Consider the following 16,202-nt stretch of genomic DNA (forward strand, 5'->3'; position numbering starts at 1 on the left):
CTTCTGAAATTCTACTTTCCCAACCTCAAACATAGCAAGCTACCACTGTAATCAGTTTTTTTTTCTATATGTGAGAACAAAACATTTTAAAGAATGTACTCACTGGGTGAGATTGTGCGGATTTTTACACACTTTTAATTATGTTTTTCACTTTGAGATCTTTTGGTGAAATTTTCATAAAGTTCTATATATATATACACACATACATACTTCTTCTTTGCTACCGCTAGTGGGAAAATATTTGGGTTTCACATTCTTGCATGCAGAAAATGTCATGGCAGTTGACTTTATGGAGTTATCATAACATTTTGAAGCACCATTTCTTTCCAGGGATGACAACAATGTGAGAATATTCTTTCAATCCCTAATCAGTGCTGAACATTTTATTTTCGTTTTTAAAATTACTTAGGAACTGGAGCATCATTTACAAGAAAAGCATTCAGAAGAACTTCAGGCACTGAAAGATGCTCACAGACAATCTATGGATGCTTTCAAACTGGAAATGGAACAGGAACTACAGACGCTTCGTTTCGAACTGGAAGATGAAGGAAAAGCTATGCTTGGTACTGTACTTTCCTGTTACTGTTTACAACTTAAACCATTATTTCTGGTGTTGAGAACAGCTAGCGTGTTGTGCCAAGACTATATATGTTTGCTTTACCTTGTGGTACATCTAGCTTTTTAAAGGTGGAGACTAAGACTGATTTTGAGATATATTAATACCCTATAATGTACGGCGGTCATTGCTAACTTTGGATTCTCATATATTTGGGGGCTGAAATTCCTAGAATACTTTGCAAGCACTGCCAGTTATCAGGTATTTGTGGAATTGTCATGCAATACCATCTGTGGGCCTAAAGTTGACAACCACTGGTTTTTAAACATGTAAAGTATACATTGTATAGTGCTGTGATACAACTTGAATAATATCTTGTTTGAGTGGCTTGTTACCATTTGATCATATAACACCTTTTTTCTGGATATGCTTTTGTGCCTGGGGTGAGCAAGCTCAAGGGCTCTATTGTAATAGATCCAGGAACTTCAAGCAAAGGCCTATACAACATGAACCCTCCAGATGTTGTAGACCTTCATCTCCTAGAATTCCTGACTATTGGAAAATCTGGCTAGGACTTCTGGAAATTGGAGGCCCAAAAGTCTGGAGGGCAACTGGTTGGGTAGGCCTCTGCAGCTGCCTCATTCCCTCTGCATAAAACAGGAAGTGACCAGAAAGTCACCTCTGTGTAATAAATAAACATCTGGATATTTCAGTGGATATTCTCATTTTAAAAAGGGCAAGAGAGGCACACTTTTTGTTTCAAAGGAAAACCAAGCACCTGGACATTTGATTCCCAATTTTTATTGAGGAAATTCCACCTCTCATTTGCATTGAAATTTTTTAATGCCTGGTGAGCCTCTAGGTGCCACAAATTGACCATGAGGTTACAAGACAGCCATAAACCACATGGAATTTCTGAATGCTGGAGAATAATCCAATTTGAAACAAGTCAGATAAAAAGAGTATTTTCCTCATGTATTGTATCCCCATTAAGTTTCAGTCAAAAATCAGTTGTATCTTTGTAGAAGAATGTAAAGAAAACTCACAAATTGTCATATTCTCAACAATATAGAGTTTCTTAACACAACGAAACACTCAATGGAGGAAATGGAGAATGACAGTATAACCCCTGTATCTGCTGGGTCTGTATATGTGAATTCATGTATCCCTATATAACAAAATATGCTCCCTCTAGGCATTTTCCAGTTTCTCCAGCAAAACTCTGGTATTCCTGGGCCAGAAGTCCTTTATTTTAATAGGGCTTACTATTATCCACAGTTTCATGTATTGATGCAAGGTCCAGGAATATATTGCCTATGGATACAGAGGTTGTACAATATTGTAAAATCTTCCACATTCCCTTTTTTTTGTAAAAAAAAAAGTGTTAAAATTGTGCAGGAAATAGTGGTTTATTCAGAAAACAAGAAATTGCTAGACACACAAACATTGTACACAAAACTTTTAATTTGTTTCTTTGCAAAACAAAGTTTTTTCAAAAACATTCTTCACACAGAAGTTTCCAAATCATCAAAATCCAGAAAAAATGCACAAACTGTCTTAGCAGGAAATATACTTTTGATATTTTTTCTCATGAACCCAAGAACAGAAAAAGCAAATATCTACATTCCTACAGCACTCTTCTGTGTGGAAATCTGGAGTGGTGCAAATAATATTACTGCTACTTGCTTAATTTTTAAGAAACTATATTAGTACTGCCTTGGTTGAGTAGTTTACCAGAAGAGTTCTCAGCCTAAATAGGTACATAAATAATAGAAGCCAAAATAAAATTTTAAAGCATAAAAATACCATACTATGGTACAAAAGAGTGTTGTTGCCCTTTATGGATATCATAAAATTACACTTAAGTAGCCATATTCCATGTAATACTCAAAGTTGCTAGCATTTTATGAACAATGAAATTATGATGTTTGAATCTCAAAAAATGTGATAGCTAGGCAGATTATTTGTAACTATGGAGTAATACTGGAGGGCAAACTAATAGCACTCTTTTTAATGCTAAATCTGGAATTAAGCAGTTGCACATTAGAAAATTTTAAATGTTACGTTGTCATACATTTTCATTTATTCATTCCTCTTAGCACTCTTCTGCCCAAAGGTAGAAAATAGGAGGAAATTGGTTCCCAACCTGTGGTCCATGGCCCACCAGTGGTCCACAAGATGAAATTATGGTCCATGACCTCACCATTGGTACACTGTTGCCTCGAAACCACATGGCAATGAAAGTAACTGTTCTCACGAAACCCTCTTAAAGTGCTGAGGCAGTGGGGATGTCGGGGGGGGGGGGAGGGGAGGCTGACTACCCACGAAAGATTACTACTACCACATCAGCACTAGATTATTAAATATGGTTTTTTGAGGGCGAGTGCTGGATGGCATATGTTCTGTATCAGAAACTAGAGCTGATGTGGTCTATCCAATGCAATTTTGTGAATCAGCACCCCAAACATCTAAACCGAATCTAAAGTTGACCAAAAACTGATTCGTAACCCTTTTGGTACTAATGTTGGGGAATGGTCCCTGATCACAGTGGTTCCTGGTCAAAAAAAGGTTGGGAACCACCATTCTAGAGAGCAATAATTCTGTGGTAATAGTGCATTCAAACATAGGCTGTTGGGCTTTTATTGTTTAAGGAGGGGTTTAAAATTAGAAATCAATTCATTTATTTCTTCTAGCATCTTTGCGGTCAGAATTAAATCATCAGCATGCAGCAGCAATTGATCAACTAAGACATAATCATCAACAAGAACTAGCAGCTGCCAAAATGGAACTGGAAGGAAACATAGATCTCAGTAGGCACCAGGTATTTTTTTATTCAAAAATGTAAATATCCTTTTTAATTATGGCACAAGGAGGAGGAGACCCATTCTCCTCAAAGCACCTTAAATAATGGCACATGCCAGAAATATGCTCCATATCATTATTTCAGATATGAGGTAATCTAGAGAAGACACTCCCCTAGTCTTTGAGTATTAATGCTCACAGAAGCAGATATCCAAAGAGGGATCACTCTGAGGGTAGGAGTGTAGGAGAAAGATACATTAATGTTGTTGACGGCTTTCACGGCCAGAATCACTGGGTTGCTGTGAGTTTTTCGGTCTGTATGGTCATGTTCCAGGATCATTCTCTCCTGATGTTTCGCCTGCATCTGTGACCAGCATCTTTGAATACTGGCCACAGATACAGACGAAACTTCAAGAGAGAATACTCCTGGAACATGGCCAAATAGTCCAAAAACCTCACAGCAACCCAAGATGCATGAATGTTTCGGAGGGAAGTAGCACAAAAGAAAGACGAGAGTGAATGCAAGGACAAAGATTAATTAAGAAATCAATGTTGTTGCTGCTGTGTATATAAAGTAAATGGAAGTAAAATATATAAGTTGAGCATAACGTTATCTGGAATTCCGATATCTGAAATACTCTAAAATCTGAAAATGTTTACATAGGTGACTAAGATAGTGTCACCTTTGCTTTGTGACAGTTCATTGTACACAAACAAAATGTACAAAAACATTTAAAATATTGCATAAAATTTCTTCAGAGTAGCAGTTGTATATGAAACATAAATGAATTCTGAGTTTAAACTTGAGTTTTATTTTCAAGTTACCTCATTATATACATACTAACAATAAGGGTATTCCAAAATCCCAAACACTTCTGGTCCTAAACATTACAAGAGATGCTCAATTTGTGGTGAATATGTGAATCTGGGGATACCTTCTCCTTCTGTCCACTAAATTGGACTTTGGGTATTTGAGGGGATCTTAGTTCTACAACAGTTAAAGCATAAGGGAACGTTCGAGTAGACAAAGACATTCCTGAAACAGATTCTTCCTAGACTCTGTCTGAATGGAGAAGGAATAAGAACCCTGCTGTCCCAATTTAGTCATAGGAACCAAAGATAAGAGGAAGGCAGAATAGCTATATGTGCATTCCCCTAGGCACAGATGCATGCACACACAGCAAAAGTAAGACAGTTTAAAAATAACAGCATCTCCTAATCAATATAGCTGTTTCTTAAATTCAGTGGCTTTAAAAAAAAAACCCGAACAAGGTGTATTTTAATCCGATTCTGCCTATGCTCAGATTCTCAAAGGGTACATAGAGCTTCTGTTAACTATTTCCATTACATACAAACCTTACTTTCCATTATGCTTTGTACTAATACCTAGAAGCTTAGGCTCAAGAGATTTTCTGATTGGAACTGAGAGGCTGGTCCATATTAGGGTTTAGGGAACCTCCAGACTGCAGGATAGTTTAAGAAGTGATCGAGGCAAATAGAGAAAAACCATGCTTTCCCCAGTTAGCTTCTGTCAGTGAAAAGATTTGCTGAGTCAAATACCCATCACTGAATGAAAATAACTTTTGAATTTACAAAAAAGCAAGTTTGAATCCCAGCCACCATATTAAGAAACCTAAACACTTAAATATTGGTAACATCTGGATCCAGAATGGGCAAAATGTAGCCTGTGAGCCACTAGCAGTCTAGTCAGGAGCTACGTTACATTTCTCCATATTCCTTATTTTTTTGTTACATTTCTCCATATTCCTTTTTTTTTGTGTGTGTTTTTTTATAAGATACCTTATACCTTCCATGGAAGGTTGACCAGTTTTGTCATATTTTCAGCCTTTCCAGGCTGTTTTAGGACAGTGAGGGGCTTTTTTCCAAAACAAGAATTGATTTTTGGTTACTCCTGATTTTGAAAAAAACCCTCCCTCAGTTTAAATTTGGAGGGAGGGGCTGGGGGGGATAAAGTGATAACATCGGCTCTCCCATTCCTTAAATCAGCAGTGTCAGAATCATTTTCACCGAGGGCCACATCAGCTTTACTGTTATATCCAAAGGGTTGTTCATAATTGTAAAATTGTATAAATATATATTGCTCTGGTATTGAAAGCCTCATGGGCCACATAAATTGATGTGATGGGCCAGATTCAGCCCATGTGCTTAAATATATGTAAGTGGCCTTTTCAAAGAAAAAACACCAAGACTGGTGGGGGAGGGCATGTTTCTGGAGCTGGAGAAGGTTCCATTACTCACCCTTGTTTAATATATATGTCAGAGGCTATTTAATCTTGTACAAAAATAGGAATAGCATCAATTTGATACCCAGTATCTGAATCATAGAATCAAAGAGTTGGAAGAGACCTCATGGGCCATCCAGTCCAACCCCCTGCCAAGAAGCAGGAATACTGCATTCAAATCACCCCTGACAGATGGCCATTCAGCCTCTGTTTAAAAGCTTCCAAAGAAGGAGCCTCCACCACACTCCGGGGCAGAGAGTTCCACTGCTGAACGGCTCTCACAGTCAGGAAGTTCTTCCTCATGTTCAGATGGAATCTCCTCTCTTGTAGTTTGAAGCCATTGTTCCGCGTCCTAGTCTCCAGGGAAGCAGAAAACAAGCTTGCTCCCTCCTCCCTGTGGCTTCCTCTCACATATTTATACATGGCTATCATATCCCCTCTCAGCCTTCTCTTCTTCAGGCTAAACATGCCCACCTCCTTAAGCCGCTCCTCATAGGGCTTGTTCTCCAGACCTTTTATCATTTTAGTCGCTCTCCTCTGGACACATTCCAGCTTGTCAATATCTCTCTTGAATTGTGGTGCCCAGAATTGGACACAATATTCCAGATGTGGTCTAACCAAAACAGAATAGAGGGGTAGCATTTCTTCCCTAGATCTAGACACTATGCTCCTATTGATGCAGGCCAAAATCCCATTGGCTTTTTTTGCCGCCACATCACATTGTTGGCTCATGTTTAACTTGTTGTCCACGAGTATTCCAACATCTTTTTCACACGTACTGCTCTCGAGCCAGGCATCCCCCATTCTGTATCTTTGCATTTCTTTTTTCCTGCCAAAGTGGAGTATCTTGCATTTGTCACTGTTGAACTTCATTTTGTTAGTTTTGACCCATCTCTCTAATCTGTCAAGATCGTTTTGAATCCTGCTCCTGTCCTCTGGAGTATTGGCTATCCCTCCCAATTTGGTGTCGACTGCAAACTTGATGATCCTGCCTTCTAACCCTTCATCTAAGTCATTAATAAAGATGTTGAACAGGACCGGGCCCAGGAAGAGAGTGGAAATCTGCCTCATTTCAACTCTGTGTTAAGTTTCTGCATGTGGCTTTCCTCATTCTGCAGGGGAGTGGAGAATCATCCTTGATAGTGGAGGGCGGTGACCTACAGAATGATTCAAAAGTCTGTTTAATGTAAAGGAGCAGGCACAGCTTTTTCTGTAAGCTCAGTTGCATCCCTATAACTTAACACAGCTAACCTTTCTTGATCTGAATGATTTGTAAATAAAAAATATGCAAAAGAAGTAAGTCTCTTATTTTCAAACAGGAGAACAAAACATCACAGAAATGTCATAAACAATTCTTTATATATATTTATATTGATATTGATATTTGCTTAATAGGAAAAGGAGTTTGTGTGCCGGATATCAGATCTCCAGGATGAACTGAGGCATCGAGATCATCATATATCTGAACTAGATAAGGAAATACTTACTTTGCATGAGAATATAAGTGCACTAACTAAAGAACTGGAGTTCAAAGGAAAAGAAGTTCTCAGAATACGAAGTGAATCTAATCAACAGATTAGGTATGAATATTGGTGATGTCAGGTAATATGTTCTGGTGGATTCAATGTGGGATTTTTTGTTTTTTTTTAAAGTCATAGAATAGTTTATGCTGTCAGATTAAAACTGCTTTGTCAGTATAAATGTCTTGATTGATGTGGCAGCATAGTTTAAGATTTGAACTACCTATCACATAAAAGACAGTCTTGATTTGCCCAGAGTAGAACCTAACAGTAAAGTACATTCTTGACCAGTTAGTTATAATGTTAATTTTATAATTTAACTAAAATAGCCTGATGTGCACTTTGTTTAAACTCTTAATGTTTATAAAGCATTAAAGGAGATGACTTATATTCATGAAATAAGCTAGAAGTTCAGAGAAACACATGGAGTACAATTAGATTTCATAAATGTTATCAGTGATACTGAACACAAAGCCTTTGCAAATATGGCAGGAAAGCAATATGAACAAAGTTGACTGATGTAAGAATAACTTTTTTTAACATAAAATAAATTAAACAGGCTGTATGAACAAGATTTAAACAAGAAACATGAGAAAGAGCTGGATGTCATGACAGCAGACCACATCAGAGAGAAACAAAGCATTCTGGCAGATTTTAATAAGACTCAAGAGCTGCTCAAGGAAATTAATTCAGCTTTGCAAGTTTCGTAAGTTTTATTACATTAAACAATTTCATGTGTGGACCGAGTTTGAGTGGCGTGAACTATAATATTACTCAGTGAAGTAGTACAGTCATCCCTTCACATTCGCTGGGGTTAGGGGCCCAAGACCCCAATGAAAGTGAAAAACCATGAATAGAAAATGCTATTTTTACCTGAGAGAACATCTCTGTATACATTTCTAGGTCTTCCAGAATGTCTCTCTGATTATTTTTTGCTGGAAGCTGACCACAAAATTGCACTGGAGGACCTAGAAATTCCTAGAGAGAAAGTTTTTAAATCAAATCTGTGTATAATCAGATCTGCCAAAGTTAAAATTACAAATGTGGAGGGACAACTGCTGTAATAGTATTTGATAGGTATGCTCATGTGGAAGCACTTCTAAATGAAAAATCTATGCTTCTCTTGCTTGGTACACCCAATTATACTTAACATTTTTGGAAACATTTAGGACTACAATAAGTATAGTATTGAACACACAGGAGGAATATAGAAGTTTATCAACATTTATCATTTTGAAAGAGTTGACTCATGTTCTGTGTTTTCGTTTTAAAACTGTTGAAAAAAATTGAAATGACAGTCATAGGTAGACACATACTAGGAACAACCCAAGTTTTGGTAAACAAACTGAACTTTATTTGAACATTACCAAGGTTTGTGTTTTCTTTGTCTTCTAGAAGGCTCTTCTTTGAAATGGGAGATTTTTATTTTCTTTCTATAATTATAAAATATTCTAAAAATTATTTAAAAGATTAATTTCTTGCTTGCTTCAAAATATGTATACACCAATCTTACAGATGATTGGTAACCTATATATATGTCTTTTCAAACATTTTAGACACACCGAGTTCAATTGTACTGACTGTTGTCTTTTACACTAGAACTTACCATTTATTCTGTCCTTCCATGCTAGAGCAAAGAGGGTTTTTTTCTTTCTTGTTGGACATAATTGTGCATTTTGGCTCATTTCAAAAGTTTTTGCACTTTAAATGTTTATTTTGCAAAACAATCACTTATGCAAGTAATTTCTTTTGTGCATACAAATCCCAAATGTTTGGCATGTAAAACACATTACTTTGTGCAAAAATGCTTTGGAGAAAAGGGGGAGTTTGGAAACAGGAGATATCTTCACACAGTATCCAGTGTTAAAACTCTCACAGCTTTTGCCCTTTTTTCATGGTGGATGAGTACATTTGCAAGCATTCTTTATAATCCCAGGTTACACAGATACAAATGTATGAATTGTAGTACAATGGTGCCCTGGTATGAGGGGTTTCAAGGCCTCTGCAGATACCAAAAAAGTGGATGCTCAAGTCTCTCTTCCTCACCACCCAATCCTCCCTCAAAGGAATTCGCTGCCATGACACAAGCTTCAGCCTGCCATATCCCCCACCCTTCTCAGTGGTTTTTCTCCTTCAGCAGGGCAGTTCTGCAGAAGAGCTTGGAATATTTTAATACCTTATTTTTGTATGGTTATTTTTGATCCACATTCGGTTGAATCAATGGATTCAGAGTCCTCAGACATGTACAGACCACTGTATAAAATGCAAACATTAAATATGTACATCAGTGTTTCTCAAACTGTGCTCCTCCAGGTTCTTTTGGACTTCAGTTGCTAGAAATCCCAGCGATCTTACCAGCTGTTAGGAATTGTGGGAGGTGAAGTCCAGAACACCTGGAGGAGCACAGTTTGAGAAACAGATGTATACTAATGTTGGCTAGAGGTGAGTGCCTCTGCTGAATTAATATGACCAAAAAGTGTGCCTAGATGTTCTCAACTTATTACCAGTGGAGCAACAGATACACAAAATATATATTTAATAAGGCTTGTAATTTGTTTTCACTTAAAGTTGTGTCTTTTTGAATCTTTTTAAATGTGTGATTCTGGTTCCTTTCATGTCATTTATCTCTGTCTCCATCTGTTTGTGGTTTTATTCTTTAAGAGAAGTAAAAGGAGGGGGAAAACTAACATTATTATAATTTTAGTTTTAATTTTTGACAACAAAAACAAAATTATTTTTAATGAAATTACTATTCTTAACATAGAAATAAATGGAACTTCTAATCCATACTTTGAAAACCAAAGGTAAACTACTTTGCATGTTGGAATGTTCTTCCACATTGAAAAAATCTCTGAATGTAGAAAATCAGTATGGATAAGAAAGGGCTATACTTCAAGTTCTTGTCCCTGACATGCTCATCTAACATACCCCTGTGGGATGATTTAACAACATGATTTCCTTCACGACTGTATCTAAAATTTGAAAGGTACAGCCCGATCAGTTTGATAACCTGGTTTGCTTTTTGTGCAAACTAGTTCTATAACATGCCCAATAGGTAAACATACACATTTGGCCTAAACTCAGCTCCAGTGGAAAAGAAAAAGGAGATGGACCTTTAAAAAAGTTTATATGATTGGGAAAAAAAAGAAAATTTAAAAGTGCTTGTTATAAGAAATGAAAGAAGAAGCACGTTCCCAACAACAAGCACAGCAGAGTGGCCTAGATTTTGCAGCTATGGTGTCAAAAAAACTAAAGCTCAGAATAAAATGATAGAAATTGTAGAGATGGATTTAACAAGAAAGCCCTATCAAGCATAGAGGAAGAAAAAGCTGGGCCTTTTGTTTACAATATGGATGGAGAAACAAACACAGGTATAAAAGAAAAATGTGGGTTTTACATAAGTTCCAAAAATGGGAACTATGTGCAACTTTGCTTGAGTAATATGGCTTATGAGAGGCCAGGAATTCAGTTTTAGATTAGCAAGAAGGTGGTCGGGATTATTGTATGAGGAACAAACAAATAGCATCCTAGGCTACAAAAGAAATCCACAAGTATATTCTCATTTTCATTTGAAAATTTCAGAGACATCAGTGAGTTTGGATACATTTCCTTTTCATTTCCATAAAGTGAAAAGGAAGATCTGAAAAAATACAGACCGGTTTGTCTGACATTGATATTAGGGATGATCAATCAATGGATTTGAAAAGGTTCAGAGGCAGGTAGCTGTGATGTTGAGTGGAATGGGAACAGCGTTTAAAGCTTCTATGGTATTATTTTACAAAAAAGAAACAGCTATCAAACAGCTTATTAAATTAAGGTCAAGTATCCCTCAGATAACCAAGTAAATGTGTTCCTAGACAGTCCTTCTTTAACATAAATGTTGGTACTAAGGGGGAAATTGAAAGAATTGGGATAGGTTCCTATACCACAGAAAAGAAGACCAGTTTAATAATTTTCAACAAACCTTTTATCCAAAAATAATGATGTGAAACAAAGGCCACGTGTGAAATGAAACAACAAGCTGAAATCCTGCATCTGTTTGAGAAGCTGTGGGATACTGCATTGAGCTTGGTTCATTGTAGAAAGTGTAGGGGACTAATTATTATCTATGTCCTCCTCCCCCCAAGGGGTCATAGCCCTGGAAATTGGCTGATGAGCACCCAAACTAGTCATTACTTTTTAGTCAATTTGGACGATTTTTGCTCAACATTTTTTGTGGCACAGAAGATGGGAGGAATAGGGATGGGGGTCTGGCAGTAGTCAGAGGCTACCAAAAACAACAACAACCCTAAGGTCCACACATGGTAATTGTCAAAGTTACAAAATCTGAGCACTCCTGGATACTGTGATCACCTGCACCTCCACCGAAAGCATCAAAACCAGTTGCATAATTCCACAATTAGGACTTCTTCCATCAGCGGAACTGGGAAACCAGCAACACTGGTGCCTCTCATAATGGCTATAAAATATGCTTTGAAGCACTGGTGACCTACAGAGCAAATGTTCATGTTGATTGTGGGACTAGGGAGAAAAAAGATCAGGCTAGCAGATTTCTGCAAGCACAGAGTTGGATTTAGCATTCAGACTTGATACCTAGCTCTACTGGAGGGTGCAGTCCCATATAAGACATGCTGAATAAACTATGTAGCTCCATCATAGCAACAGATTTCCTAATGCACACAATGCACACAATTTTAGTTTTGTCACAGTTTATAATTAGTTTGTTCAGAACTAGTCTGATGATTTCATAATAAATAGCAGTTTGCAGTTGTATTCAAAAATCACTAACATTCAGAAATTACTAACATTTCCACAAATGCAAGGCTTTATTTTCTTGGGTTTTCTCTACAGTTTATAAATTGTATGCTTATTTCCACACTCTCCTTTAATGCTTCTTCACTGTTTAGTCCTTTTTTCACAGTTTTCTTGACTTAACTGTTATTTTTCTTTTGTGGTGTGTTTGCATTCTGTTTCTACTATATTTCCTCTGCAGTTAATCTAATACTGTCTTCCACATTAGCTGATTTATTACATTATGTCTTTACTGAAAAAGTAGAATTCTGTTGGCAATTGTGACATAGGGAAGTCAGTGAGTTCAACATTTTATTTCCATTATTGTAGCCAACAAGGAGAAACCTACTTAGGTGTGGAGGGGTGATATCATAGCCCTTGTGATTTGTTGCTTAATGAAGTTGATTTCTCAGTACAAAGTTATGACATTATGTTTGAAGTCTGTATTGTTATTAAACTATGCTTTTGTCTCCTATAAAGTTTAGAAGAAATGGAAGAAAAATATCAAAACAGGGAATCAAGACCAGAAGATTTGCAGCTTATTGCTGAGTTGAAAGACCTGATTGCTGAGAGGGATCAACTGATAAAGAAACTGATTGTAAGATTTGTTCTCTTTTTGGTAGGAATAAGTCAAAGGCCTATGATCCTTTTATGGCGGGATCTGCAATCATGGGAACCCTGTATAGGATCCCTTACACTGGATGAGGTTGGGAAGCCAAGATGTGAATAACTGTATTGTCTGGGTGTTTTGTTTGTTTGTTTGTTTATGACATTTATGTGCCGCCCTTCTCGCCCCAAAGGAGACTCAGAGCGGCTTACAGTAATATATAAATACAATATATTATATTATTACCATAGCACAATATTATATATTACTATATTGTACTATAACATTATACTGTAATATTATTAGTAATATTACATGTAATATAAAATATATAATTATAATATCATATTAGTAGTAGTATAATATTGTATTACATTGTAATATTATCAATGCTATATTATTATATTATATTATATTATATTATATTATATTATATTATATTATATTATAAGCACGGTGCAGGAGACAAGATGGAACTGTCTTCCTGGCCCCTCTCTTCACTCTGATCTCAGAACAGCAGTTGGTGTTGGAGGGGTGGGGGGCTCCCAACTGATGACACTGAAGTGAGAATGACAATGTTCATTGTAATGGTAATACCATTTTCTTCAGCTGTTCCTGAGTAGCCAAATCCCGTGAGCCCCTATGTCACTACAGTTGGTAATATGATTCAGTCAGTATTAGACATTTAATATTAGTACAAGGCCACAATTAATATTCCACTAGAACATATTCGTAGCTAGTGTAACAGTAAAATGACCTGCTAAAGTTCAATATAGCCAACAGAGTTGGTACATAGATGAAACCAACCCACACAATTGTATCAAAAGATAGGAAACCCACTACAACCCCTTAAAGAAAGAACTAGGTAAGTGTATTTGGTAGCAGCTAGACTTAAATTACCATATAAATGTCGGAATTGTTCTGCTGCAAATTGAAATGCCCATCTTCCGTTTATACCTTCTGACTTTTAGTTCAAATTTGGCACCTTCAGATTTGAGTTCTTCCTAATGATTTGTGAACAGGCATAGTAGCTTGAAATGCCAGGATGACTGATATGGAAATATAATTATTATACTAGTTATTATACATGCTTGATACAATATGAATTTTGTTGTTTGTTCTTTGTCAGGATGACAAAAAATTCTATCAGCTGGAACTAGTCAATAGGGAGACTAACTTCAACAAAGTGTTTAATGCAAGTCCTAATGTTGGTGTTATTAACCCTCTGGTGAAGGTATGTATCATTATTATAATGTTAAAATGAGTAAAATTTGAATTGCTAACACTGAACAAAGAGAACAGAAGAATAACAACTGGGGTGGGGGGGGGGTTCAAAACACATAGGGACAGGTGGATGTGGTCCTCAACAACCTCAACACATTTTTTCAATAAGTGAAATATTACATTCTTATATATTTATTTATTTATTTATTTATTTATTTACTTCGCTTATATACCGCAGTTCTCAGCCCAGGGGCGACTCACTGCGGTGTACAACATAGCAAAAAACAAGGTGCAAAATATAAGACACAGTATAAAATAATCCTCAATTCAACATTATCAGAAAACATATACAGGCAGCCCCTGAGTTACAAACATCCTAATTACAAATGGCTCCTAGTTAAGGATGGGGGTGAGACAACAAGAAGTGAGATACATCTTCCCCTCAGAAGGGAAGAGTTATCATGGGCGGGGGGAAGTGTCTCAACTGAAGATTTATCACAAATCTTTGTTTCCACAAGAAACCAAATTTTTCAAAATCCAATGATCACAGGGACAGAAAGTGAGGTGAAATCTTCTGAACCGGGGCACTGACAGCAAAACAAATACCACAAGGATGTTAATCCTTCCCTATGCTATCCAAAACTTACATGTATATAATTTGGCTGGAATTATGCTTAAAAATGTACCTGTTTTGACTTACAAACAAACCTACAGAACCTATCTTATTCGTATCTTGGGGACTGCCTGTACTTTGGAAGTGTTGGGGTTTTTTTTCAAGTATTGAGGCCGATACGATTTTATATCTTTGTATATAGTTTATTGTAATGTTGTTAAAATATTATATGTGTGTGTATTATGTAGCAATGTTTAATACAATTGCTATTTTGGCTGTTTAGAATTATTATTATTTTTTTTACAGAAACTTTCCACTTGATAAAGGATTTTCTCAAAATATATGGATACTGATATGCTGCCTGTGTTTTTTTCCCGGTTTTGGCTTACCATTGTCCTTCTTGAATGTCAATTTTTTATTTTTTTATTTACAGTATTTATATTCCACCCTTCTCATGTACATTATATCATAATGTACATGATATAAAATGTACATTGCCACAATGTACATATATGTGGCAAACATTCAATGCCGTTTTTGACATACAAGACATATAGACAGAAAGAGGACATTTTGACAGTTATCCAGTTCAACATCATTTGCATTTTAAAGTAATTATATGGAATTATAGGTTTTGTATGTTGATCCTAATGTAGGCGACCTGTGATGGTTCCTCTTCCTTTCTTTGTAATTCCCACTTGGTTACTGTTGTTTCCAAACTTGCTGAGGTGGAGCTTCACTCGCTTCACTCTTCTGTGGAACCAACTTCTGGCAATATTTCCTTCAGCCCTAGGAAAATCTTCTCTAAAGACCTGGGTTCTATCTAGAACAGGGTGACAGTTGGCACTGGGAGCTGGAGAAGGACCCAGAAAATGGCCAAAACCTTCTCCCTGCCTTTCCTCCATCTGGAGTATCCACATGTCCTTTTCATTAAAGGAAAGAGACCTTTCTTTTGTGCATTGTGTCATGCATGAGATGTGCAGTCTTTCCTGATGAGATCAGAAAGCTTTTCCTCTTGGCACATCTGCTATGAGGAAGAAGCCAAGTCATGTTGGCCCAGAAGAAAAATGACAAAATTCATACTTAGGGACTGTATTTGGATCAAAGAAAATGTCACAAATAATGTTGAGAAACTAAAAATCTGACTCGATATCTAAAGCAAATAACTATTTTGTTGACTGTAAATAATATATGTGAAAGTACAATCAATGACATTGCCAGTTTATTTCCTTTGTATCTGAAAAATAGATGCATGTCTGCCATCTAGTGGAAAGAATAATGATGTTTATATTAGTTTGCTGAACTAGATTTTTTTAAAACAAATAAAATCATCCTTTCAGAGCATTGTCAATCACTGATCTCACGGTGTAAGCTGAAGTGAAATCCTCATTGACTGTATATATACTGGGGAGTTTTTGATTTTGAGGGGAGTGCCTCTTGCTGTGTGCCATCCATACAATGGACAGAAGATAGCTGCAGTGTTATATCTAACTATTTCCAGAACCCTCCAGATTAACACAAAGTTCTCTGCATGCTGAAGTGGAGATTCTCAGTGCCATTTTAGCACATTTTTACATAGTTTTATGAGCTTTAGCATTGTAGTTCATTCAGATGTGCCACACAGGTTAAATAGGGTTTCAGATGAACTGTGTATCTTGATTTATTTTCTGGTTAGTTTTACAATCTTCCCAAAAAAAACAAATTCACTTGTTGTTTCTAGTCAATTTCAAACAAACCCCTTGATTTTTCTGTTATTTTTCAGGCATGAAAACAATTGTTTTCAGTGTCTGTTTTCCTCAAAGGAAGAAGGAAAACTGCTATTGAAACTTACGAAGCTATGTGTTGG

At 36.5% G+C, this 16,202-nt stretch overlaps 1 protein-coding gene across 5 annotated transcripts in view; it reads left to right on the plus strand.

Annotated features, from left to right (window-relative positions):
* FAM184A (family with sequence similarity 184 member A) overlaps positions 1-16,202 on the plus strand; it is an 86,747-nt gene that overhangs the window by 65,801 nt on the left and 4,744 nt on the right. For 3 of the 5 annotated variants that reach the window (XR_009629899.2, XM_060753251.2, XM_060753253.2), the window contains exons 11-16: positions 410-563; positions 3,250-3,377; positions 6,997-7,181; positions 7,681-7,827; positions 12,393-12,510; positions 13,649-13,753. Coding sequence is in view for 4 of the 5 variants with exons in the window: in XM_060753251.2 (XP_060609234.1) it covers positions 410-563; positions 3,250-3,377; positions 6,997-7,181; positions 7,681-7,827; positions 12,393-12,510; positions 13,649-13,753 (837 nt within the window). In the remaining variant the exon portion in view is untranslated. Of the gene's footprint in view, positions 1-409; positions 564-3,249; positions 3,378-6,996; positions 7,182-7,680; positions 7,828-12,392; positions 12,511-13,648; positions 13,754-16,202 lie in introns of those variants that run through there. The other 2 variants (XM_060753254.2, XM_060753252.2) reach the window with 2 other exon arrangements.

This window comes from Anolis sagrei, chromosome 1 (genome assembly GCF_037176765.1).
Source record: "Anolis sagrei isolate rAnoSag1 chromosome 1, rAnoSag1.mat, whole genome shotgun sequence".
Taxonomy (NCBI): domain Eukaryota; kingdom Metazoa; phylum Chordata; class Lepidosauria; order Squamata; family Dactyloidae; genus Anolis; species Anolis sagrei.